Raw genomic sequence first — 27,170 nt, 5'->3', positions numbered from 1 at the left:
ACTGTGTCCCCTCTAGGAATGGTCCAAAGGCTTGAGCCCTGTGCAGCCAGCCCTTTCCCAGTTTTAATCAGCACTACTGAAACACTCAGATTCATCAGTACCGAGAAAGGCATGCTTACTAACAAAAAGATATTTCAAAAGCTTTTGAAAGGAAAAAGAAAAACCATTGACCCAAATAGGATGCTTGATAATTCTTAATAAGTGCTATAAAACCTTATAAAAGGATGTTAAGATGCTTAATTGCCAAATAAATGAAATATAAACATTCATTATATTACTTGGATAGTTCCTTAATATGTGGTGGGAAAACATTTCATCAAGTGACACTGTAAGTAATAAATGCTTGTTGCCTTTTCCAAAACAAATCAATTATTGAAATCATTAACCACCACTTAAATGTAACTTGAATTTTTTTTCTATTTATTCCCCTTTTAATGATTTCTTGTTATTGAGTAAAAATAGGTTGATCCAGGAGAGAGCACAGAATAGAAAGAGTGTGGAGTGTAGAAGAACTTGGAGCCAGAAGCTCCAATTAATGGCTAACCCTGTCGTTTATTAGTTCTGTGGCCTTGACCAAGTCATTTAACCTCACATGCTTCCAGGGGTCATCTGGGACTATCATAAGGACCTTCTTACCCACTCCAGAGAGCCACAGTAGTACTACTACTAGGTCACAGCACCTCTAAGGCAGTGCTTCTCAGACTTTATTGTGCATAGGAATTACCTGCAAATTCTACTAAAATGCAATGTCTAGAGTTGGTCAGATTCAAGACCCAACATTTCTAATAAATTTCCAAGGGATGATGATGTTACTGGGACACACTCTCAAGTAACAAGGCTTTGGGGTGTCTGCCAAGCACATGACGATTACCTTTCTTGAGAAATCACCTCAGTTTATAGTGGCAAGCCACTAATAGTTGTTTGTACACCCCAGTGTCGTAGCTGACTATAATAGAGATGATTCTGACCCAAGCTGGGCCACAAGAAAGCCTCACCTGCAGACCTGAAGTTTTGAACAGGAACAACCAGAGACATGACATTTATTTACCTGCTCATTTATTCAGCAATTTGAAAAAAAAAAAATGTCTCTGTCCAGACACTCTTGTAGGCAGTGGAGATGCCCCATCAATAAAGCAGTCTCTGCTCTCTGGGAGCTTTCACTCTCGCAATGTGCAAGATAATTTCAGATGGGCTAGGTGCTACAAAGGGACTGAAGAATTTCAAAACTTCAATCAGAGGTTTCAAATCCAAACTCGTACATGCCCCTGTGAGGCAAGCCTGGGGTCGACGTGTTGAAGATGATGACGGCACAGCAGGTGAAGGAGGCCTGGGTCCTTGAGTGACTGTATGCAGCACAGCCCTCCATGCTTCCCTGCAGACCCAGTTAAACTGCAGTGAGAGTCAGAGTCACACTTACTGCACAAAACCACTGAGATTGCAGGGCTTCCTGTTACAGAAGCTAATCATGCTTACCAAAAAGTAAATACAGTTGTTCCACCCTTTCTGAGACTCTACAAATTGCACTTTTTAAAATTATATTAGCTGGAGTTACTCTCTACTACTTGAAACCTTAGAGCCTCAGCATCACTATCTGAGAGAAGTTGATGAAATAGTAAGTGTGAATGTACTTTGTTACAAAGAAAATGTTGTATCCCTATAAGGAAGTCTGATAGCATAGTTTTGTGGGTTTTTTTTTTCCTGAAATGCACCCATTGTCTGAAATTTTTAAAGGGGGGAAACAAAATTAGATAAGCAATGACATAAGTTCACACTGAAGTCAAGTTCTTTATCTAGTCATTTCTAGCTTAGATATTACACTTTTACAAAATCAACTCACTAAATTGCAGTTGAAACTAAGAAAGCAATTATACAGTTTATAATTTTCCTTCAAAAATAAGTGCTTATATTTGGGAAGAGTCCTGGGTGTCACAGACTATTAACACTTAACTTCACCATTTCTCATGTTTATCAACACACAATAAATCACCACCCGCCTTGAAGGATCCCGGGGAATGTATCCTCTGTGCTGCATCCTCAGTTTCTTCTTTGACTGCTGCTCCCCAGAGCATCTAGCTGGTTTCCCACCTTCCTCTTCTCTTCTAATCTTTCTATATAAGCCACAGCAAAGCCATCCCTTCAAACTACCTGGAACCATCTTAACTCAGTCGCTCAGAACTTACAACTGGGTCAAGCTGAGGACCAGACAGGCAGGGAAGTCAAGGTCTTATCAGAAGGGTCAATGTCTCTCTCCATTTTCTTCACCTGGCCCTCGTTAGTTTTTATTTCCCAGGGCTTCTTGGCCCCTGTGACTTCATTTGCTTTTTAGTGAAAACTGAGCAATAAATGGCATAATTCATATGAGCCTCTTTGTGTCTAAATGTGGGACCAGTGCAAAAGCAGCCCAGGGAGTCAACACCTCCAACCTCTGAACCACCAAAATGATATCCTCCCAGCCAGGGGTCCATGTGTGGGGAGGGCCGGAGGAGCGTCCACTGAGCAGCTTTCCATAGTTCCCCACTCCTGATGGGGGAGAACTTTGCGTGAGAATGTCCGCCTTCCTTTCCTCGTGGCTTTTAAGTCCTGGGTCCCTTCAGCAACAAAGTCTTGGCATCATCGCCTGTCCAGTGACCAGAACAAGTGGAGCTGGAAAAACAGGGAAACCAGGGACATGGGAAAACGTAAGAACACACAGAGATGTGGGCACTGAGGTAACAGACTTTAAAGGACACATGGAAAGTAAATATTCAGTCATCAGTGGAGCTCATCCCTCACTCATCCATCCTCCACCCATCTATCCATCCAGCCATCAACCAGCCATCCACTGCCCATCCACCTCCCCAGGGCAATACTACTGAGCTGAGCGCCTTCTATCAGCCCTGTAGTCAGCACTGGGGATACACAAAGACAGAGGGAAGTCAAAAGACAGAAATTGTAGGTGGGAAAAGGAGTAGAGATGACCCTCAAAGGACTCTTGCGACACGGGAACGTACGGGCTGGGAAGGTCGTGGAGATCATGGCCTGAACCTGCAGCCCCAGCCTAGCAGGAGGTGGACAAGACACCTGCGCATCATAGAGAGGCCGACACCTCCAGGCTTCCTAGAGAGGCCCGGAAGTGGCTTCTGGAGGCCTGTCCGAGGGCTCCGGCGCCCCGCGTGGGCTGCGGGCGGAGCGGCAGGCGCGGACCGCCCATCCTCGCGCAGTCCTCGCCGGGAAGCTGTCCGCCGCCGCCGTGAGTGGGCCAGGGTCGGGAGGGCGGCCCTCGGGGACCCGGCCTGGGCCGGGTGGGCAGAGTCCCAGGGGCGAGGGGCGCGGCCCTCCTCTGGTTGTGATTCCAGATGCGGCTGGCTGGGCCTCCGCGGCGACCACGCCCAGGGCTCCCTGCCTTGCCTCGCCCCACTCTGCCCCGTCCTCCCGTTTCATCGCACTTTGGGGGAAGCCTTGCCTTCTCTCTGCCAGGTGATCGGAGTCCCCATCTCAGGTGGCAGTGTGAGGTTCCCGTTTAACCTGAGTTACTTACTGTAAAAAAAAAAGGTTGGAGTCAAGTAAAACCTAGCAGGCGAGTCATAGTACCGGGCAGGTAGGGCAGGCCTTATAGAGGTCAGATGATGCCCCAGGTGAGCAGGGCCTCCTCCCAACCCTAATGTGAGACCTTGCACCTCGGCCAGACCCTGCTGCAAGCCCTGGATCCTCGCCTCTTAGGACCTGTGTGATTTGTGGGCAAGGTCCTCCACCAATGAGCTAAAAAGGTTATCTCTGAATGAAGTTTATCTCTGAAAAGTTGGTGCTAATACTAGAACTATCTCCAGATTGTCCTGAAGCATAAATTGTGGTCCTTTAAAGCACCTAGCCCACCATGAATTAAAAATGTAGCCATAGTTGCTGTTGTTTTTAATCAAAGAGGCATAATGAGTTGCCCGGGGTCACACAGGGAGCTGGTGGAAGAGCCAAAATTTCCTGATTTCCAGCCTAGGAATCTCAACCCTGCATCACTAGTCTCTGCCTCATGGGAGGAGATGGGCAGCTCTTTCTTTCCCCTCCAGGAATTGCAGGGGCTCCTGAGGTGTTGTAGAATGCCCTCACTGTGAAAACACATAGGGACTCAGGTCAGCAGGGACTCTGTCCCCAAAGCTTCAGGTCAGGGCTCTGCCCAGCCCCAGCTGTTGCTTTGGTTGTGACATGAACCAGGCAATCAGATGCACCTGGGTTCCAATGGTATATGGAGCCCTGTTCTACCATTTACTAGGGTGGGACTTGAGGTCACTCTGTATCTCTGAGCCTCCAATTTCTCATCTGTAAAATGGGATCCACAAATTAGTACTCATCTCAGAGGGTTGTTATGGGCATCAAGTGAAATCATTTGTGGACAAGAGTGTAGCACAAGCCTAGCACAGTAAGTGCCTAAGTGAATGGCAGGCTTTACTACTTAGATGTGTTAAAGTGGCAGACACACTGACCTTGGGTGAGGACTTCTCTGTACTTGCTCTCCCTTGCAGATGTGACAGATGGGGACATGTGGAAAGCCTGCTGGTTCATCCCATTTACATTACTGGGTCTATAGTCTGCCAGATGTTCCCTGTCCCCACAGATACCCCTGCAAAAGTGCTTCTGTGCTCACATGAAGCTTGAATGGAAGTTTGGGAAACATCGGTTATAAAATTATGTACCTCCTTTTCTCATCAGCTTTGTGAAGAATGGCAAGAACCTTTTGTGCAACAGTTATCTGAGTAAAGAGGGTTTACATGCCAGCTAGACAAGAAGATTTGATATACCTAAGGTGATGACCATGAATTAAACTGAGCTGCCCGGCCACCCTCACTTACATTCAAAGTGGTGTGCACAAATACCACATGTCATGAGTACACCAATTTTTCTCTTAATGCTGTGCTGTCAGTTAAATTTCCTCCCAAATGTTTGGCCTTTTAGGTGTTCTACTTCCCATTCCCTTTCATCTGTATCTGGTTTCTATCCTTAATCTACGGTGTCTTTGTTGCTTTGGTGGCAATGCCCCAAGCATTGTGTTACTGAATGCACAGAGATGCACCAGGATCGAAGAACTGAAGAACCGCGCACATAATCCAAGGTTTTCCTGCTGTCTGTCTTGCTAAATTCCTGTACTTTCCTCACCTTTCTCTTCTCACCCTCCTAATGAGGTCAGTTATATAAGTTCTTGCTTCAGATCATTCTGGAACTAGTTGGAAGGTAGTGAAGAGAAGCATCAATAGATCTGGCAAATTTCTGAAGCATTAATAATCTGTAATTGCACATTAAACACAAATAGATGAATTTCACCTCCTGCATGGAGACTGAACAGCTCCATCTCATAAACCCTGGAGCTTCAACATGTTTTCCGGGTCTCAACACACATGAACACAGGTCTGTGCAAAAATTTAAGACACCTAATCACAGGGTCACACCACCTGGAGGTGTTTTTATCTTCATTACAGTGAGTATAATACTTTTTGTTTTTATGAACTGGTCAACTTCCCTCTGATCCATCCTACTGCTGAAGGGCTAATGGTGCCTCAGTTTCTACATGGCTCTGAGCTAGGAGTGAGCGCATTGTGCTTTTTTTAAAAAAAAATTTTTTTTAGTCGTAGATGAACACAATACATTTACTTTATTCATTTATTATGTGGTGCTGAGGATCAATCCCAGTGCCTCACGTGTGCTAGGCAAGCGCTGTTCCACCAAGCATTGTGCTCTGAATGCACAGAGATGCACCAGGACCGAAGAACCGTGCACATAATCCAAGGTTCTTACTACTGATCCTTAGCATTTAATTAGGTCTTTGTAAATCTAAAGTACTCACGGTCATCTTTTATTAGTTTCTTCTCCTAACTTCCCTGTGAGATGTCAACTTTATTACCCTCACTTTGCCTTGGCATTATCAAAAGGTCAGGCAAATTTTAAATTTCATTTTTTCCTTGTTTGTAATTAAGATTCCTTTTTCTTGATCATGTGCTTAACTTTAACCTGTTTCTGCTAAAATGACAGCTCAGGTCAAAAGTGACCCTCCCCCACCCCAACAGGAAAGCAATTACTGAACAAAGCCACATTTTGGAAGAGCCTTCAAGCAGTTGCCATTAAAAGGCAGGTCTGAGTGCATGGCCCTAGAAAGAATCAGATGAAAACTAATTAATAAAACTAAAAACTGGCTGAATAAAAACTATGGACACTCTTTTTCTCCCCTCTGGCTTGTCATTCATGAGGCTTTAGGGGGGTCTGAAAAACTTGTTTGCTGAGAGCCAGGAAGGAGGAGGTGGCTCCCTATGGTACCATGAGGGCTGGTAACCCGAGAAGGTGTCACCGACCTAGAGGATAAGCTGCTTTTCCTGCTGTCTGTCTTGCTAAATTCCTGCACTTTTCTCACCTTTCTCTTCTGACCCTCCTAATGAGGTCAGTTATGTAAGTTCTTGCTTCAGATCATTCTGGAACTAGTTGGAAGGTAATGAGGAGAATCATCAATAGACCTGGCAAATTTCTGAACCATTAATAATCTGTAATTGCACATTCTTGACTTGCTTAACATACACATAAGCCATGATTGACTTGTGGTCTGTAGCTGGGCTGGAATGAGTAATTTTAAAAAACAACAAGTGATTAGAAGTATTTTTGTTGGAATTTTAAAAACTGGATTCTTAGAAGCCTTATCCATTTCTGGATCCCTTATGGTGGAATTTGTGTATAGACATTAATAAAATCTGTAACTTATCTGACATCCTGTTAGCCAGATGCAGCTTTCCCAAAACCCTATGTTCCCGTTAACCCTGTCACCTTCCTCTGGCTTCACCCTGCCTCTGCCTGTCACAGCGTCATTCAGTGCCTTGCCACCTATCACCTTTCACCCATGGTTAGTCCTCACTGTGAACACTCCAAGTCAGGTCTTCCCCAGCCTGTTTCCAGCCTCTCCCCCCGAAGGAAAGGCTCATTCCTCAGTGGAGGACCAAGGTGATCCTACTGTTCCCTGCCCTCAACCTACAGAATAGAGTTCCAATCCCCAAAAGAGGACGCAGAGCTGTCTCTAGGGCTGACCCAAGGCTGTCCTTCCACCCTGGAGTACAGCTTGGTGCTGGCTTCAGTTTGTACCCATCTACTGGTTGCCCAACACAGCCTTCCCTGTGGCTCTTCCTAACCCTAACACCTTGTCTTTCAGATGTTTACAAAAGCCTCTCCATTAATTTCAGGACCCCTATTTTATTGAGCCTTGTGTCTTTTTCACTTCATAACTGTACTTTTTAGGAGGTTAAATGAAAACGGCAACATTAAATGATACACTTAACAATGACTGTTGGACATTGTAGGGCCCTGCGTAGTTTGTGCTCATAATTTGTACAGTTTTACTCAACTGGATGTAATTTATGGTGTTCAGAATCATCCATAAATTCAGAAAATATTTGTTGAGCATCTTCTAGGCTCTGGGAGGGACACCCCAGTGAAAAAGACAGGCCTCTGTTCTCATGGAACTTACATTCCATGGGAAGGAGAGCAGTATATTTCTCTATAGTGAAATGTGCTGTGAAGGAAATAGCAGCATTTACAGCAAGGGGGACCTCTGTAGATGGCATGACCAGGAGCCTCTTTGAGGAAGTGACACCTGAGCAGACCTTAGTATCAAGAAAGCTACAGCCAGGCAAGGACCTGGAAGAGCTGTGTGTCACACTGAGGTGAGAACAGGAAGCACTACTGAGCTTGGCATCCTTAAGGAGAGGAAAGAGAGTCCATGGGGTTGGAGCACAGAGTACCTCGGTGGAGGAAGGGCAGCTGGGCCCAGATCATGGAGGTGAAAGTCGGAAGTCTGGATTGAAATCTCAGTAATTGACACCTACTGTGTTTGTAAGTAGCATGTGTAATAAAGTCATGTGACTCTGTTAATAGCAGAATTGACTACATTTGGTTTTATTGGTACTCAGAATCCAAAATGGAGCATTCGGCACTCAGAAATGGGAAACTATGGCTCAGTGGCAGAGGGGTTCCCTGGCATGTAAGGCTCAGGGCTGCAGCAGCAAGGAATGGGATGGGCAGTGGACTGTTGGACATACCAGAGGTGGGCTGAGGCAGGCAGACAGGCAGGCAGTGGACTGTTGGGTATAACAATGGTGGGCTAGGGCAGGTAGAAAGGCAGGCAGTGAACTGTTGGGTATACCAGTGGTAGGCTAGGGGCAGGCAGGCAGGCAGTGGACTGTTGGGTATAACAGTGGTGGGCTAGGGCAGGCAGGCAGGTGAGCAGTGGACTGTTGGGTATACCAGTAGTGGGCTGGGGCGTTAATCTATGAACTTTCTTACAACTGTGGCAAATGCGAGTGGAAACTTGTGGCCCAAACACCATCCTCCACACCATTTTGCTCAGTTTCCCTAACATTTCTTCTCTCTTTTTGTGCATACCCTCAAGCTACTGAAACTGCCATTCAGTGAACCCTGTCTTCAGTGTCCCACCAACTGATGCTGCATGAATGATCTGATTAGACTCATGGGCAATCTGAGATACTCTGACAGGTCTCCAGAAGAACTTGTGAAACTTCATAACTGTGTGCATTTGAGAGATCTGATCATGGTGTATGGGAATGTCATAGATGTCAAATCCCCAAAATTTAGAGCTTGAAGAAAAGGAAATCTGAGAAATGGCCCCTATAGAACTCTCAGGCTGAGTCAGACTTGCCAGGTGTTTTGAGGGGACATTTTGTCCATCACCTCATTCAGATCTTGTAACCCTGGAGGTTTATCTTCAGCTGTACATCTGGATAAAGCAGCAGGCTCAGAGTTCACTAACTGGTCCAAGGCCACACAACTGGATAGGACCCCAAAGTACACTCTGTCCTCATTCAAAGTCCATGTTTTCCGGGTTAGGTCATGGACTCCTAGGGCCAGCCTTCTAGTGGTTATGACTCCAGGTCAGCTTGAGAAATTTATTTAAGTTCCTTGTTCAAGGACACTTACAGGTGCAGTGGCTGCAGTTATGGACACCCCCACTGGGACTGGTCGGGGATTGGGCCCTTGGTTGCTTGCAGCCTCCCTACCTAACCATGCTTCTGACTTTGGAGTGCGCATGTGTGTTCAGCGTTTATTCCCAGAGCCTTTGAGGACTATGTGCCTCCGGTTCTGTTCCCTCCTTATGTGGAAGGAGTTGGGTAGCCCCTTTTTTGTTTTTGCCAAAAGGGAGTCTTAGAGACTTGAGAGGACTTTGCAGGGGACATAGATGAGGGGGAAAGAAAAGCAGGACCCCAAAGGCATTGAGCACTGAAGCACTTTCAGGATTTCTGAGTGGGAATGTACTTTGCTACATAAAGGAGGGTTTTTCCTCATTTTTTAAAATAAGTGTAGGACTAAAGCCGTATTAAGCAAACCTTGCAGCAGTATGCCATTTTAAACAAAAGATGTCTGGAAGCTTTCTTTAGAGTTCTATCTTTGATTTTCTGGTACATGGGGGAGAAGTGCTTCTTCCTTCCAAATTTGAATGAATTCTTTTCAAAAAGACTCTAACCTTTCCCAAGAATTAACATCATGCCTTTCATTTGAAAAGCGCTTTGTGGTCCTCAAAGCACCCCCAGTGTTATCCTCTTTCTCCTTCACATTGGCCTTGTCAGGTAGGCGGGCAGATGTTACTGTCCCATGTTCTATGTAAAGAAATTTGAAGCCAAAATGTGGAGAGAGGGGGTGGCTATTGTCACACACCTGTGACTAGTACCCAGATCTGAGAGTCTCACGCTACTAGATTATACTACCTGTTAGGTTTTCTGGCTTTGTTTATTTGTTTCAGTGCTGAGGATCAAACCCAGAGCCTTGAGCATACTAGGCAGGCACTCTGCCACGGAGTACAGGCCCAGCCCCTTTTTGTTCTTTTAACTTTAAATTAGGGTGGTGAACCATATTTGCATTTGGGTCATAATAATTTTCATACTTACTCTTTTAGGTCCAGTTTTACCTTTTGACTGCCACATATGGACTCCCGGAGATCTCCAGAGGAAACTGTCCTCATCACAGGAGGGAGTGGCTATTTTGGCTTTCGGTCAGTTCATGTACAAAATATGTGTGTTGAATTACCTTACTGGTACTTGTTGAAAACAGTGTGGCTTTCGATTCTGACATTAACACCGCGTAGACTTTTGGCCATTCACGTGTGTTAAACCAGAAATGAACCAATTGCCTATTGCTGGATGTTATAATTGAGAACCACAGGCATGTCCCATTTCAGGAAAAATTCTTTATAAAGCCAGTAAATGGGGAAGCACGACATCACCAAAAACAATTAAGAAATAGCTATTCTTTCACAGCTGTGTCATTGTAATTTGAGCAGATAAGAGGATTCTCGCTTTTTAAATTTTAAATAAATAAGAAATAACAAAGAACGTGTGAAAGTGAGGCACTCGGGATGAGTCAAGAAGACTTGGATCAGCCACCTTGACTGATACAGCACAAGGGGGACTTGATCTAACTCTTAATTCTTCTCATTTCAGCCTCGGCTGTGCTCTGAACCAGAAGGGAATCCATGTGATTCTGTTTGACACCATCAGGCCTGCTCAAGACATTCCAGAAGGAATCAGGTTCATATGTGGAGACATCCGCCACCTCTCTGAGGTGGAGAAAGCCTTCCAGGGCGTGGATGTGGTGTGTGTGTTCCATGTTGCTTCTTACGGGATGTCAGGGCGCGAACAGCTGAACCAAACCCTGATCGAAGAAGTCAACGTGGGTGGAACCGACAACCTCCTCCGTGCCTGCCAGAGGAGAGGGGTACCCAGATTCGTTTACACCAGCACCTTCAATGTTGTCTTCGGAGGTCAAGTCATCAGAAATGGGGACGAGTCTCTGCCATACCTGCCTCTTCACCTGCACCCTGATCACTACTCTCGAACCAAATCTATTGCAGAGAAGAAGGTGCTGGAGGCAAACGGTTCCATCCTGGAAAGAGTCGATGGTGTCCTAAGAACCTGTGCTTTGAGGCCAGCCGGCATTTATGGGCCTGGAGAGCAAAGGCACCTTCCCAGGATAGTGAGTTACATTGAGAGGGGCCTGTTCAGGTTTGTGTACGGGGACCCCAGGAGCCTGGTGGAGTTCGTCCACGTGGATAACTTGGTGCAGGCCCACATTCTGGCCTCAGAGGCACTGAAGGCAGACAAGGGCCACATTGCCTCTGGGCAGCCCTACTTCATCTCAGATGGCCGACCCGTGAACAACTTCGAGTTCTTCCGACCCCTGGTTGAGGGCCTGGGCTACACCTTCCCCTCTGCCCGCCTGCCATTGACCCTCATCTACTGCTTTGCTTTCCTGACAGAGCTGATCCACTTCATCTTGGGTCGATTGTACAACTTCCAGCCCTTCCTCACCCGCACTGAAGTGTATAAAACTGGTGTCACTCATTACTTTAGCTTAGAGAAAGCCAGGCGAGAGCTGGGTTATGAGCCCCAGCCCTTTGACCTACAGGAAGTGGTGGAGTGGTTTAAGGCCCGGGGTCATGGCAAAAGTCCTGGAAGCAGAGACTCCGAGTGTCTTATTTGGGGTGGTTTGCTGGCCTTCCTCTTGGTTATGTCCATGCTCACCTGGCTGCCCTCTCTGACTCTGTCAGCGTGAAGGGAGAGCCGGAAACACGGAGCGGCTCACGCGTGGTGGCATGGGTTCGGGAACTGGTTTCGGGATGTGCAGTGTTCTCTTTGGCCAGGTTTGGACGCTTCAGATTATGATTTGAGAACAGGGTCTTGGACTAAATATTTTCATCCTCACACTGATTTTGCTGGGAGAAGAGAAGAGGCAGAGGTGAGCTAGGAGTGTGGCTTCTGGTGTCCCTGCATCCTAGATGGGTGCAGTGTAAGGCCTGGAGCCGCAGAGAGAGGCTGCATGGCTGGTAATGTTATACTGGAGTATATCAAAGGCCAAACATGCACTTCCTTCTGTTTCATACATTCTGCAGTTACCTGAAATAGACTAAAATTCTGACTGATGTGGGAATGCAAAACACTCACAGACTTGAAAAAAGTGAAAAATACCAAAATAGGCCAGAATCCTAACAGACTTCCCCTCAGGATGGCCACTGCTGCAGGGAGGCAGCAACCAGCATAGCCGAGTCAGGGCACTGCCCCTGTGTGCCCATGTGGTCATGTGGGTGTTTAGACTAGCAGACCTCTGTACTGCCTCACTGGATTCTTTTAAGGATTAAATTAAACAAAGCATACAAAACACACACATAAGCCATTATTTTTATAGAGTTGATACTGAACATTCCTTATGAGAGTTTTCTTTCTCAGAATGTTATCTCTAGAGGGCTATTGTTAGTGAACTTTCTGGAATGTCTGTGGGTGTGCATTCAGAGCCTGCAGCAGTATATGCTCAGTGTTTATAAAGTTCTGGCCTCCCAGGATAGACTGAAGTTTAGCAAACAGCTCAAAATCTGATGATTAAGGAAGATGATCAAGCTGATGATGCTGTCTTTAATTCTAAAATGTAGCATGGCTTAGTGTAGCATGATTCAACCAATGGCTTTCTCACTGGGGAGAACTTTGGCTCTCTGAAGGCCACTTTCAAGGAGGAACAATGTCAGCCTTCTCTGTCCACCCATGGGGACTACCGTGGAAGATGTTCAAGTTATATGGTTGCCTAGGAACCAGAGTAGGAAGCAGACAGAGTCTCCCTGTGCCAGGCTCTCGCCCCCAAGGAGGGACAGTACTAAAGCCCTGGAGTTTCCATCACTGTGGACAGTTATACTAGACTTCCTCTGGGAGTGGTTAAGAATACAAACAGATGAACAGCCTTTGGGGAATGCTGCCCAAAGGATTTGGAGGAAGCCTTGGACTTAGTGTCAGAAGACCTACACTGGGAATGTTGTATGGCCTTAACCAAGTATCCGAGCCATTTAGAACTTGGAGATGAGACCACGCATTGCCCTTTTATAAACCCCCCCACACACCTCACAGGGTTTGCTATGAGCCTATAATAACATGTGGTGGAAGTACTTTTAATAAATTGCAGCATAGATGTGAGGTGGTGGTCATCATTGTTTCCGGGATCATGTTGCTTGAGTCTTATATCTCAAGGAAGTGCTTGCTTCAGTCTTGAGTAACTTCAGTGACACCACAGCATGTCTAAGGCTCAGGGCGCCCTGGGGCAGGTTTCTCTGCCCTCTGCACAGTCACAGGCTCGAGTGAACAGCACTTCCACAGGACAGGGTGCTGATTCACAGGCAAGCCCAGGAGAGCATTCCCATTGTCTTTGAGAGGCAGCACCACCTTTCAAAACATGCTTTCCGTGACACCCTTCAAAAGAGTCGGAGGTGCGTCTCAGTTTTCTCAGACCAAGCACTCGGAGGAGAGTGAGGCCCTCGTTGGTTGGTTTGGGGAGTTTTCCCCTCATTAATTACATAAGTGAAATTCATGATCGGTGTTTGTAAAGTTCATGCTCAGTGTTTATAAAGTTCTGGCCTGTTGTCAGCCTGGTGTTTTAGCTTATTTTATTGCTGTGACCAAGAGACCTGACAAGAACAATTAGAGGAGGAAAAGTTCATCAAGGTTCATGGTTTCAGAGGTCTCAGTTCACAGACAGCCAACTTCATTGCCCTGGGCCCAAGAGGAGGCAGAACATGTGGCGAAGGGCATGACAGAAGACAGCAGCTCAGGACATGGCATCAGAAAGCAGAGAGTTGTCCACTCACCAAAGGCTCACCCTCAGTGACCCACCTCCTCCAGCCACACCCTACAGTCACCACCTGGTTAATCCCTGCCAGAAGATTAACACAGTGATTGGATTAAAACTCCCATAGCTCAATCATTTCACCTCTAAACTTTCTTGCATTGTCTCACACATGAGCTTCTGGGGGACACCTCATATCAAAACCCTAACACCAGCCTGTGACCCGCCTGGGCATTCTGCAGCACTGACATCATCGTCTACTCCCTCCTTGAAGCGTAGTTTATTTGTGTTTCAAAACACACCTCTCCCCTGTCAGTTATCTATTATTACGTAACAAGTTACCATGACCTTCAGTTTCTGTGGACAGGAATTTGGTGCCACTTGGCTGGTAGTTCCTTAGGGTCTGCCACGAGGGTCATCTCATGAGGTTGCCTGACAGTTTTACTGAAGCTGGGGGACCCACTCCAGGATGGTCTGTCCCTGTGACTGTTGGCAGGAGGCCCCCCTTCCCATCCTAATGAGATGGTATCTGGTCTCCCCTCCAAAGGCGATCCAAGAGGGCAAGGTGGAAGCCACACTTTCATGCCTGGCCTCAGATGTCACACATCGTCACTCCTCAGTGTATCGGTCACATGGATCAATCCCCTGCTGTGTGGGAGGGATGTACACAAAGGTGTGAATACCACAAGGTGGGGACTGCCAGGGTCCCCAAGGAGGCTGGGCTCTTGGCCCCGCCAGGCCCTCCTCCTGTTTCCAGGAAAGGTGGCCCACCTTGCCCGCTACCTGGCTTCCTCAGCCTGCTTTCTGCTGCTGGGATTTCAGAGGTCTGGAGACGCTGCAAGGTTTTGTGCTGGGTCTCTCCCAGTCCAAGCTGGCAGTGTCACTGCAAATATAATTACTCGGAGCACTTTCTGTTTCCCACGAGTCCTGTCGCAGTACACCCCAACTCACGAAAGCTTCACCCACAGACCTCTTTGAGCTTCTGTGGGGACTACTGAGGGACATGCTCAGTCAGAGACTTACTGGATTACTAACAGCTTTCTCGTCTAAAAAGCCTTATCAAGCTCGCTCTCTGTGGTCCTCTCAGGAGCCCCCTCAGGCCTTTCTGAGGTCTTAAAAGATTCCACAGCCGCAAACTCAGCCCTGCACTGACATTCCCACAATGCCATGCCATGAGAGGGAACTGCACGAGGCCATGACAACATCAGGAGGCCAATGTGGAGCCTGCCTGCCTCACTCCGAGCTTCTTCCTTCCTGAGGGCAGTTGCTCTCTGGCACAGAGGTAACTTGTTACCTCTAGCCACCCCACACTAGGACTGTGTTGACTAAGTCAAGCCTAAAGGAGGTTGAGGCCGTAGCTGAGGTTGGGACTACTGAGGGGCAGTGAGTTCAGGGAAGGGAGGAACGTGAGCCTCTCAGATGGAAGCTGATGGCTTTACAGGACCTACCCTGTTTCCTTCTTGGCTCGGGAGACGTGCAATTAAGGAATTCCATCCATTCTAGGGCTTCCAGCTGCCTTTCCCTGCCCTCAGCTTAGACGGGCTCACCCAAACCTGCACAGAGCAATGCAGAGGGAGAGGGGTCTGGAGGGCCTGTCAGGAAATCTAGTTGGATTCCCTCAGAGCTGGTCACAGGGGCAAAAGGCACTGCACTGTGAACTGTAGCAATTACAGTAAGACCAAAGAACCGTATGTCATATAATACAATTAACCAATTCATTGCAATTAGAGCAATGAAATTATGATGATTATATTTCAATTAAAAAGTAGATATTTTTGAAAAATTTAATAAATTTGAAAGTTATTCCAGCACCAGTTTACCTAGGGAGGACATTTTTCAAGCCCGGGGTCCAGACCAGGGCTGTGTTCCAGAGGAATCACCAAACAGTGTTGCTCAGTCAGAGACTTACTGGATTACTAACAACCAGCAGGTGCCTCCTGCCCTACATGCCTTTCCAAACCCCTGTCCACCCAGCCTCACAGACATAGGGGCGAGGCAGCCTGCAGATTTTGCTTGCGGCCTCAGCACCCTGTGCACCCAGGGCCGTGGGGTGAATGGCGCCCCCATTGGGTGCCCCTGGAAGCCAACATCACACTTATGTCTTATTAAAACCCTGTTTACTAGCATCCCCTGCTTTGGCAGTGGTACTCCACACTCCTTTTTGATGAGAAAAACCCATGTCCGCCCTTCTTTTCCCCGAGAAAGAAATGGAGCTGCCCTCCAGGTGCAGCCAATCAGGACACCCATCATCCTACCCCCAGTCATTGGGCCCACGTGGGCCAGCCAGCATGCTCCAACCTCTCTCCCCACCCACTTAAAAAGGACTTGCTGCTGGGGTGGCTTTGTTGGGAGGATCAGCGTTTGCTGCTCCCACGATTCTCCTACCCTGATGGAGAGGACTGAGCTCTGGTGACAGTGTTTAGGTTTCTGGAGCCCACGTGTTAAGAGAGTGAAGAAGTGGAAGCAGAAGGTCCCGGCTGACATCACTGCAGCTACTTCCCCACGGTCATCCCGTCATGTGAGTCACGGAATGTTTTCTTTTCTGCTTGAGGTGCTTTGAGTTGGGTTTTTCTCCAGGAATTAGTAAAGTCTTGGCTTAGGGTCTCCACGGTTCATAAGCCCCTTGGCACAAGGGACGTCGCCTTGCAAAGGCGGTCCCTCTCCGCTGGTCTCTGTGCTCCCTTCCTGATAAAAGGGACCTTCTTTTCTCCTCTGGTTAACTGAACATTGGCTTGAGGGTTTTTTCCCAGAATCAGATTAATTTTCTTTCTTGTAATCATGTTTATTAGAATCTTGTATATTTAAGCCATGAATATTTGGGCTCAACACATCTTTAAGCAGTCTATTTCAAACTCTCTTATTCCATAACAAAATTAACAAAGTGACTTCTCCCCAGAACGCAGACACCTCATCAGGATGTATGTTTTGTCTGCTCTCATATCCAGAGATCACAGAATATCCTTCATGTGCCCAATAAATGCAGTTGACTGGGTGGATGAGTCTATCCACCAGGGCTCTTATCTGAGATTACAGTTGATTTCCTAATTATCCTTTTCCTTTAAACCTGTGGCTCTACCTAATAAATACGTTTAAGGTTCAAGTTAAAAATACAGACTCCAGAGAGCTGACATCCACATTAAAAGGCAGACAAGGAAGCTCTGGGATTGGTCCTCTACTGTAACAACCAGAAAACTAGGAGAAGGACAGTAACTAAATTCATGATTTAAAAGCTCTTTATGTATATCTTACTATAAAGAAAAAAAAAAAAAGATACTCAGACTTCAAACTCTTCCCCTGGCTGTTCTGATTTGGAAAATCTGTGTTGACTGGGAATCCACACTCCAGGTGCTTTTTATCTTCCCACAGTGAAAAATGCTGCCAGATACTAAACACATGCTCCTTTGCAAAACGCTCCGTACGAGCCTCCTGAACCCCTGCATGGCTCTTCCCTTTAGAGTGTGTTGCTATAGCAGGTGCTGAGTGTTTGAAGGGGAAGAAGGACCTTAGATTCAAGTGACCTCCCTCCTGCCAGCTTTTTATGCAGGGCCTGCATGTCTCTCTTACCTGAGAAGCAGGCCTCATCCCAGAGCCCTCATTCTTTGACCAAAGGGCTTTTTTTTTTTTTTTTTTTTTTTTTTTTTTTTTTTTTTTTTTTTAAAGAGTTTTTATTTTTAGTTTTCGGCGGACACAACATCTTTGTTTGTACATGGTGCTGAGGATCAAACCCGGGCCACAAGTATGCCAGGTGAGCCCGCTACCGCTTGAGCCACATCCCCAGCCCCGCTTTTTTTTTTTTTAACCCATCTGGTCAAATCTGGCTATCTAATATTTCAGCACATTCAGTCATTGGCTAAAGAAACTCTAATCAGAAATGGGGCTAGTCAGTGGAACATCTCTAAGCCGAATATACAAATTGATAGAATGTTATCCTCCTATAATTTAGAACCCATATACACCAGGAAAAATACCTTTGTGGTTGAACTCAAGTCAGCAAGTCATTATGACTGAGGCCACGTCTAGAAAGAAATTATAAGTAGCAAAATAATTGGGACAAGTGTCTTTAAACCACAAGGAATTTGTCTGCAATATTTTACAACTAAATAACAAGTCTCTAAGTAATGAGACTAGTTAAAGCAGGCCAATAACTTAAAAAACTCTACATTACTAAAATATAGGATTTTAATCCTATAAAGTATTATAGGTATCTTTTTTTTTCCAGTGGAGACTTGTTACAGATCTAAAAGTAAAATATATACACACACATACATATATACATACACACACACACACACACACACACGTATATGTACACATACATTCACACACCCAAAAATGTCTTTTTAATGTTGTAAGAATGTGTCTTCTTGTGCTCCTAACAGTCCCTTAGAATTAGCATCTTGAATAGCCAACAGGGGTCATTTTGAAATATTGACCAGTTTCAAGAGGAAGTCTTGCTAATGCTGGGGCACTGGGTTCTTGGCACAGGGGATTTTTCTCTACATGCTCAGCTTGAGGGTAATTATAGGTAGTAACCTGTCACCCCAGTCAGCTAAATTACTCAGGTGACTCAGATCATTCTTCATAGTTAATTGCTGCTGTTTGTTGAGAGCTTGCTCTTTGTTACATTCTCTATATTTCTTGGAACCATTTGGTTTTCTCCATATTTTAAGAGATAGGTACATTATAATCTCTAGTTTACACAGGAGGAAACTGAGGTTTGGGGAGATACCTTGCCCAAGGTTATCCAAAGTCACCTAGCTAGCAAGTGACCAAGTTTAGATTTGAACCAGGCCAAACTGACTCCAAAGGCCAAACTCTCAACTATGGTGTATGAGGTGGCTTTATTGTTTTAGCCAAACATCATTCAAAGCCAAATGTCACACAAACTGCATTGGTAATTAAAATAAGCTGCTGTAAAAGATGAGTAACTATCAACAGTAACTTTTGCTCTACAAACTCATCCTAAGTTATATCAACAAAGCATTATTTTACTGTGTGTTCAAGGGGTGACAGTCTACTGAAATTTGTTCTGTGAGGAGTATGGCATGTTGGAGCCCTGGGGCATCTCGGAAGACCTCCCCCAAGAACACTTGACTCGGTTTTATGCCTAATCACATTCTGACACTGGCGTATTGCACATGTTCTGTCTCGTTGGTTGTAAAGTGGGGTGATCAGGTTTTAATTCATGACTGCAGCGTTTTTTAAAAGTTAGGGGTCAGAAGTATGTGTTCCTAGAATGGAGACGAGGTGTAAACAGTCTTATCGTGTAGGCTTTTTATTCAATTGTGTAAAAACCATGAATCAGGTACTGTATTTTAGTTAAATATTGCTTTAATTGCAACAAAACAGCTTTTGTGGCTGTGAAATGAAACCTGTAAATAAGAGGAAGAGCTTAAGCCATCCTGACTGAGCAGTTTTAACTGCAAGGCTCTAAAATGTGTCGAGGAGTGGAGAGAATATTCTGGAAGCTAACTGTTTACCACAGAGACAAAGCATTTGGGTGACTCACGGAGTGTGCAGTTGCAGTGACGTGGTCACGGACACGTTCCGTTTCAGGTCTCTGCATTCTGGGTTGCGCGGTCCGTTCATTCACTCAGAGGTCCCCGACTGTCTGTCCTGACTCCTTGAGCTCAGAGTCCCGTGTGTGTCCATGCTAAGGGTTCAGCTGGTGCAGAGCGTGGCAGTGCAACAGGGGGCCCGTTGACCACGTCTGGCACCTCTGACAGGAGTGTCTCTGAGCAGTGGAGCTCTGTGTGCGCTGACCCAGGTGCTGGGACACGGCCAGGCCCTGGAGGCAGTGGTAACCAACGGGGGTGTCTGGCAGGCTACAGTGGTAGGGCTAGCCTTAAGTGTTTAGATTTTTCTTTTTTTATTATAGGGAAGATTCAGCCATCACTGGGATATTTTAGAATCCCAGGACATCAGAGTGAAATTATCAGTTGTCAGATTCGGTTGTCAGTGTTTGCTTTAACATCTGAAAAATGTTCCTATTCTACGTCTCTTCAGACCATTAGGTGCTGTGGGTGAGGCGATGTGCTCCTCTGCCATGGCCCCCTAGGAAGCTGTCCTTGTTGAATACTGTACCTTCACTCACTCTCAATTCGAGTGGACTGTGCTTTAGTGTATTTCTAAATGATGGATTCAGTTTCTGAAATTAAACTTTTTATTTGCGGTTTTCCAAAAAAAGAAGAAAAATCTGCCAGAGGAAAGGAAATGCAAAGTCCAAATCACAGAGCTGCCCTAAGATGCTTAAATTCTCCCCGTAAGAAGTGAACTTTTTCCAGGTGCTTGAGAGAGAGACTGTCTCTGAGCCCTGGGGCACCTTGGGCTTTCACTCCACCTTCCTTTGGTGGTGATGGTCATTTGCTTGCTTGCAGGTCCTTGGGCCTCTCTAGGATCCATCTCTTATTTGCAAAGTGACTCTGAGAGAAAATGCCCCCCATCTGTGGAGTGGAGATAATACATTCCCTGCTCATCTCCTGGGGGAACTTGTGTGGATTAAATGGCACAAAGGCCTTTTGTGACCTGCAAGGCACTGTGCACATGGATCCTTAATTAAGAATGGCTCCTCTGGGAGAGGCGGCAGGGTGTGGAGGGAGAGCTGGTGGCTCACAGCAATGGATGCAAGGCCAGCTAGCTGAGGGCGAGACGGTGAAGCGGGTGTTCAGTGAGCAGCTGGCCGCAGAGGCCGCAGTGTGAATGAGAAGAGCTCGTTCTCAGTGGCTGTACAGAGAGCACGGTGCTAATGAAAGCTCTCATTGATCGCTGCTCTGTAGCAGGTGCTGGTTTGTTTACCATGGCTTTAAATACATCAATGCAAACATGTTTGGGGCTGTAAACTGAAAATGGGAACTTTCTTTTTTATTTTTTGATGTGGCAGAGATCATACTGGAGGAAAAATGGTCATTTGTGTCTTCCTGCTCACCATGGTGTGTCTTGGTTTTAAATCACCCAGCACTAGAAAGTCAACCCCAAAATAACATGTTGGTCAAACTCTTACTTCTATACACTTGGAGTACATTTTTAATGTTTAAAAATTTAATGACAGGTAGTAACTGAGCATATTTATAGAGTACAGTGTGATACACGTGTACAATGTATAATGATCAGATCAGGGTAACTGGTAGATCCATCACCTCAAACATTAATAATTTCTTTGTGCTAAGAACATATTAAATGTTCTCCACTAGCTATTTTGAAATACACAGGTAAATATTGACAACCATGGTCACTGTCCTATGCCATCAATGTCAGAATCTGTTTCTCCTACCCAACACCACTCTTTTTAAAATTTTTTTGTCTTAATTAGTTACACGTGACAGTAGAATGCATTTATGCACTTTCATATATCATACATAGATGGGATATGATTCCTCATTTTTCTGAGTGTACATGTTGCAGAATCATATTGGCCATACAGTCACATATATACATAAAGTAATAATGTCTGTTTTATTCTCTTTCCTATCCCCACATCCCCTCCCCTTCCTTCCTATCACTTCCCTCTATCTAATCTAAGGTAACACTATTCTTCTCTAGTGCCTTCCTCCTTATTGTGAATTCGCATCCGAATATTAGAGAAAACATTCAGCCTTTGGTTTTGTGTGATTGGCTTATTTCACTTAGCATGATATGCTCCAACTCCAGCCATTTATTGGAAAATGCCATAAATTCATTATATACCACATTTTCTTTATCCATTCATCTATTGAGGGACACCTAGGTGGGTTCCATAGTCTGTCTATTGTGAATTGAGCTGCTATGAACATTGACATGGCTGCATTGCTGTAATATGCTGATTTTAAGTCCTTTGGGTATAAACCAAAGAATGGGATAGCTGAGTCAAATGGTCCAACACCCCCTTGTACTTGTTAACAATCCTCCCTGCATTCTATCTCCCCCTACCAGCTTCTAGTAACCACTGGTATGTGTGTGTGTGTGTTTATGTGAGTGTGTGTGTGTGTGTGTGTGTGTGTGTGTGGTTTGTTCGTTTTCAGTACTGGGGATAGAACCCAGGCCCTCGATGCATGCTAGGCAAGAACTCTCCCACTAGTCACACCTCTAGTCACACCTCTTTTTCTTTTTTATTTGAGACAGGGTCTGGCTAGGTTGCCTGGGCTGGCCTCGAAATTGAGATCCTCCTGCGTTAGTCTCCCAAGTAGCTGGGATCACAGGCACGAGCCACCACTCCAGCTTTCAGTAGCCACTAGTCTTCTCTCTACTTCTAGGAGATCAACATGCTTAGCTTCCAACTATGAGTGTGTCTGACTTATGTCAGTTAACATAATGTTCCCCAGTTCTACCACAAACGACAGGATTCCACCCTTTATGGCTGAACACACTCCCATTGTGTATGTGTACACGACATTCTCTTTCTCCGTTCACCATGGACACCTAGAGAACACCTCTTTTCAATTCGTGAACATAGATTTAAAAGTGACTAAGTAAAGTGTGTGAACACCTCCTTACAGAAGGCTGAAACCCTGCAGATACGACCAAGACCCCTTTGCAGCATCCCAAGTTTGTTGTGTATGTTTCTGTAGAAAGCAGGGCCACGGGGCTCCTGTCTCCCATGCCCCTGCCCTGTTGCCCTCTGCTACTTCTGTATCCCATTCAGTTGTCTATCACGATGACCTGCCCGTATGGTGTGACACTCCTCTCTGCTGACATGGGAGGTGTGACCCTGGGTCCCAATTTTCCCAGGACAGTTCTATTTTATGCCTGTGGTCTTATCCTAGTTTTTAATAATGTCCCTTTTCACTCTCAAGTGGGTCCCCTTTATATAATAAATTATATTGTCACTCTGTGTGGAAGATAGACCCTCAATTCTTTATGTATTTGTACTTTTTTCTATAATCTGTGTACTAGAAGTTATTGTAAACTGGCTTTGAGGAAGTTTTATTTTGTGCATACACAGTAGAACACAGGGTGAAATCCCAAAGTCTAGATTTGAGCTCTTTGAGGGTTTTGCCTATTTTGAACAGCAGTACTATGAACACTCTGGTACACATCTTTTTGTGCACATATATGTGCACACATATAGGCACATTCATATTAGGCATATATTTAGGAGCAGAGTTGCTGGGTCTTAAATGTGTACATGTTTAACTTCAGTAGAGGGTCTGTGGATTTTGTACCAATTTACCCCACAACCAGTGTGCTAGGTGTTCCACATTCTTGTCCCCATTTGCTATCCAGCTTTTAAATTTTCAACACGCCAGTAAGAATATAGCAGCCTCTCATGGTTTCATGTTGTATTGCCCTCGTGAATAATGAACACCTTCTCTGCTTCCCAGCCATCAGGATGCACTCTTGCAAGGGGCTACTCATGAAGTAGGCCCACTTTCCCTACCGGATTGTCTGTCATTGACTTGGAAAGATGGAGTCAATTTACTTCAGTCGTGCTTTGACTGAAGTCTGTTGTCTGGTATATTATTGCAAGTGCCTCCTTCCACTTTCCCATTTGCCTTCTGATTAATGCTCTTTGAGACACACAGCCTGAACTTTGGTGGTCAAACTCAGCAGTCTTCCTAGGGTTAGGTTTTGCTGTTCTGTTTGAGCGGCCTTCACCTACTTCAAGGTTTGATTGCCTTTCTTTCCATTTTGGCCTATAATCTACTGGGCTAAACCTGTATATGTGGTGTGAGGCAAATGTTAGATTTCAAGTCATGGATGATACTAAAATAAATTTGCTTAGTGGATACCAAACTGGCAAGATCAGTGGTCAGTGCCCACAAGGCAATGCATAACTGAGTCTCCAGTCACAATTTGCATTTCTGCAGACAGGAATCAATTGAGTTACTCAATAGGAGGTGTAGAGACCCTACAGAACCAGGCCCTGGCAGCCCGTGTATGCATTGTGTACCTTGTTCTTTCAATTCTCCTTTGCTCCAGCTGGACTGTTTTATGGGTCCCCTTGAGATTAGTGAGTTAAACAGAATTTTTGACATATGTTCCTTTTGTATCTTTCAGAGTTATGGCTGCATCATTTTTTTTTTCCCCCAAATGATCAAGCCACTACTCTAATTTCCTCTCTACTTGTTACTGCTCCATCTCCTAATGCAGGTTTGGCATAGGCCTTTCTGAAGTCTTGCGGTGGGGTGACTGATCGCTGGTGGTGAGGGCCAGGGTAGAACCGTCATGGGACATACAACATGGCTTCTGTGCACCGGGGACTGTTGCTGTGGCTGACAGCCCCAGTGACACCCATCACTGTTCTGAGAAATCCACTTACACCGACCTCAGTGCTCCTTCTAGCCCTACACATTCTTCCAAAGCAGATAAATTGAAGAGTCACATATTCATTGTATATCTGAGTTTTGCCCCCAAAAAGACCTGTAACCTAGAAAATGTGATAAATAGAATAGGAAATAATGTTTTTAAAAGAATTATAACTATCTCATATCTGAATCATTCCATTGTTTCATTAGGGAGTGTAAAAATCAAATAGTAGTTTAAAACAAGAGTTCTGGACAGATTACTATATTCATTCAGGCCAAATTTTTATTTTTTTAAATGCGATACAACCATTTAATTTTCACAAGAACCATAGCCAACATCTGTGTGACTCATTCACATAATCCTTTACGTACACGGACAAGCACATATATTTATATAAAAAAAATTAAGCTTTAACAAGGAATCGAGTTTACAAATGCAGCTGTGTAAAGCCTAGTGAAAAGTAAGAAAGTGGAAATTTCTGAAAAAAATGGGATCGCTGTGTGATCTGGCTCTTCAAGAAAATATTTTGATCAATTAAAAACCTAGAACAAATCTCTTAAATTTTTTTGTAGTTGTGGATGGACAGAATGCCTTTATATTGTTTATTTTTATGTGGTGCTAAGGATCAAACCCAGTGCCTCACACGTGTTAGGCAAGTGCTCTGCCACCGAGCTCCAGCCCCAGCCCCAGCCCCTCATTGAATAATCTTAAATGTCAATTTTTTTAATTCTGCATACTCCTGAATCTAATTAACTTTCTGTTGGCTAGAGTACCACATATAGGCACATTCATATTAGGCATATATTTTAGGGTTGCTCCCAAAAAGTTAAATGTCACACAAGTTAAACGCTGAGTGACATTCCTTTTAAAGTAAAGAGCATCAGGGCCCTTTGTAGCTATTCTTGCTTCCAAATACAACTCGTCACTTAGTGGCCCTGGATCAGTGATCTTAAAATGTCATGCTCTGATATCTCTTAAATTGGCATCTAAAATTTTTCCTCACAAACAGTTGCAAGGATGTAAATGCTGGCATATTGTAGTACAGTATGTTCAAATAAAACCACTAAATCCCTTTTCAAATTTAGCCAAGAGGCTCTAAATATAAAAGTTATTTGACAGACACTCCTTCTTTCAAAAATGACATGAACAGGCGATTTTTTTTAAAAATATTTATTTATTTATTTTTTAGTTATTGGCAGACACAACATCTTTGTATGTGGTGCTGAGGATCGAACCCGGGCCGCACGCATGCCAGGCGAGCGCACTACCGCTTGAGCCACATCCCCAGCCCCATGAACAGGCGATTTTTAATAGGAAATCCACATTTCCTTTTACACCCTGAATGTGTAGTTTTATACCTCTTCCCCCTTGAAATTTTAGCCTAATTACATAGGGCTTTTATATTGTTTAATTTTATTTTTAATAAAATTACATAATATCATACGATCATAAGGCCCTAGGCTTCTGGATGGAGCCTGATTAGCAAACATGGAGTACAAATTTTACATGAATTATTAAACATTGTCAAACTTCATTGGAAATGTATTAATGGAGATTGATTATTAATTGGAAATGGTGAGGGCCTTCTCCTCCAATTATTTTATCTACCTGTGAATTAATGTTTTCAGAATGAGCCAAGGTGCGGCTGCCCTTTCTCCCTGTTACATGTGGAAGCTGTGATGACCCTTCTCATACAGCTGAGGAACCGCAGCGGTTTTGTGATAGCAGTATCCAAGTTCTTCCGTCTCCTCTCACAGGCACATGTCCAAAGACAGAAATTTCTTGAGTATCTCATCCATTTTGTGAAAGCAAAGAATTAGGCACTGCCCAGTTTGTAAAAGGTCTGCACCCTGTTTAGACCAAGCATCCATATTTTGAATTCTCTACCTTGGGTCCTGGTCTCCAGTAGATAGGAAATGAGGGAAACTTGTTTTCTTTTGCAAGATTAAAAAGGGCATCATCTAAAGGTAGATGACCCTTGGGAACAAGTGCAATAGGGAGATGAGGATCTGAAAACGGATACCTGAAAGACTCTTTGCCACAGGGGTAAGGCTGGCCTGCCATGGCATGGGTGGCTCAAAGGCCACTGGCCTTGGTTTGGTGGCTTGAGGTTAAATTTTTAACCAGGTCAGAAAACATGTAAATTACTAGATTTTGTTGTCTGGCTTCCTTCTTAATGGACCATCAGATCCTCAGATGTTTCCTATGTACACTAATCTCTCAGCCACTGCTTGGCCAAAGGATTCTGAGATCGAATTGGGGAACATGATTCTGGACACCCCTCTTACCTCTTGCATATCTAAGTCTCACCATGTGGAAATTTAGCTTGGTACAACCTAAGTTTCCCAAACTTAACAAGCCAACCAACCTCCTCCATTTATGTTTTCCATGTAGTAATCAATATTCCCAATAGCACATGTAAGGAATTGGCAAACAAGTCATGTGACACCCATGCACTGGCAGCAGGGGCCCATAGGGCTGCTGCCATCTGTCGGAATGTTGCATCACCCTGCAATATAGCCAGTGGTTTAAGTCGCATGGTGAGCCATCTCGGCTAGATGACTGGGCTTTGTGGCATCCAGACTCTGGGAAGAAACATGATATCATCTATTTCTTTCCTGAGAATTCACTTGGTCCCTGGCATTACCAAAAACCAATCGATACATAATCCTATTAAGGGAAGGACAGAAGAGCCAAAGCAAGTACTCTCTAAAGGTGGGCTCTCACTGGAGCACCAGGAGGAGGAGACGGGTTCTTCCCAGCATCACTGTGGTGGCCCCTGCCTGCCTTTCCCACAGGGGTCAGCTGGGCAAGTCTCCACACAGCAGCAGGCAAAGACAAGCCTCACTTCAAGCTTCAGTCTTTCTGCTACTTCTCCATATCTTTGATACAGTAGCCAAAATGATACAGTAGTCAAAAGTTCGTTTTAAGTGAAAGGAGATGTGGGCTTGGAATTTGGCTTAATACAGAGTGATGTGGGAGCTTCTGGGTAGGGTAATGATATGGCTAAAAGGGACTGGGATACTTGTCACACTCCTGGGGTAGGCTCCAGTAGCTGCCTGGCCACCAGCCAGCGGGGCACTGGCTGGACAGTGTGAAACTTCCTTCCCTGTGGCACTTCAGCTCCTTGCCTTTCTTGAAAGTCGCTTTGAATGATGACTGTTATGAGGACTTCTGATGCTGACGGCCACACAAAGCAGCAACTCACAGAGCAATAAATAATGTCCCACGGTAAGAGCCCCCCCCCCCCCCACGACAGACTGCTGTTCCTGGCTTTGGGGAAGGTAATTGCCTCTTCCAGGAACTCACGATGGATATAGGTCCATGAGACCAGTAAC

General features: G+C 45.1%; 1 protein-coding gene across 2 annotated transcripts; it reads left to right on the top strand.

The window, feature by feature from the left end:
* Nucleotides 1-3,160: 3,160 nt before the first annotated feature.
* Nucleotides 3,161-13,513, top strand: Sdr42e1 (short chain dehydrogenase/reductase family 42E, member 1). Of its 2 annotated transcripts, none has more exons than XM_026393001.2 (3): nt 3,161-3,229; nt 9,908-10,003; nt 10,452-13,513. In XM_026393001.2, exons 2-3 carry the CDS (start codon nt 9,936-9,938, stop codon nt 11,560-11,562), a joined length of 1,179 nt encoding a protein of 392 aa, XP_026248786.2. In that variant the 5' UTR covers nt 3,161-3,229; nt 9,908-9,935; the 3' UTR covers nt 11,563-13,513. The 2 variants fall into 2 exon arrangements, with proteins under 2 accessions (XP_026248786.2, XP_026248787.2); XM_026393002.2 differs by lacking the exon at nt 3,161-3,229 and adding an exon at nt 3,397-3,456.
* Nucleotides 13,514-27,170: the final 13,657 nt, after the last annotated feature.

Source organism: Urocitellus parryii, chromosome 15 (genome assembly GCF_045843805.1).
Source record: "Urocitellus parryii isolate mUroPar1 chromosome 15, mUroPar1.hap1, whole genome shotgun sequence".
NCBI lineage: Eukaryota > Metazoa > Chordata > Mammalia > Rodentia > Sciuridae > Urocitellus > Urocitellus parryii.
Note: the sequence above shows the minus strand (reverse complement) of the source record. Positions and strands in the feature narration are given on the sequence as shown.

Coding starts and splice junctions, on each gene's coding strand:
- Sdr42e1 (XM_026393001.2), top strand. CDS start 9,936: ATGGACTCCCGGAGATCTCCAGAGGAAACTGTCCTCATCACAGGAGGG. Junction 10,004..10,451: donor AGTGGCTATTTTGGCTTTCG/GTCAGTTCATGT, acceptor TTCTCATTTCAG/CCTCGGCTGTGCTCTGAACC.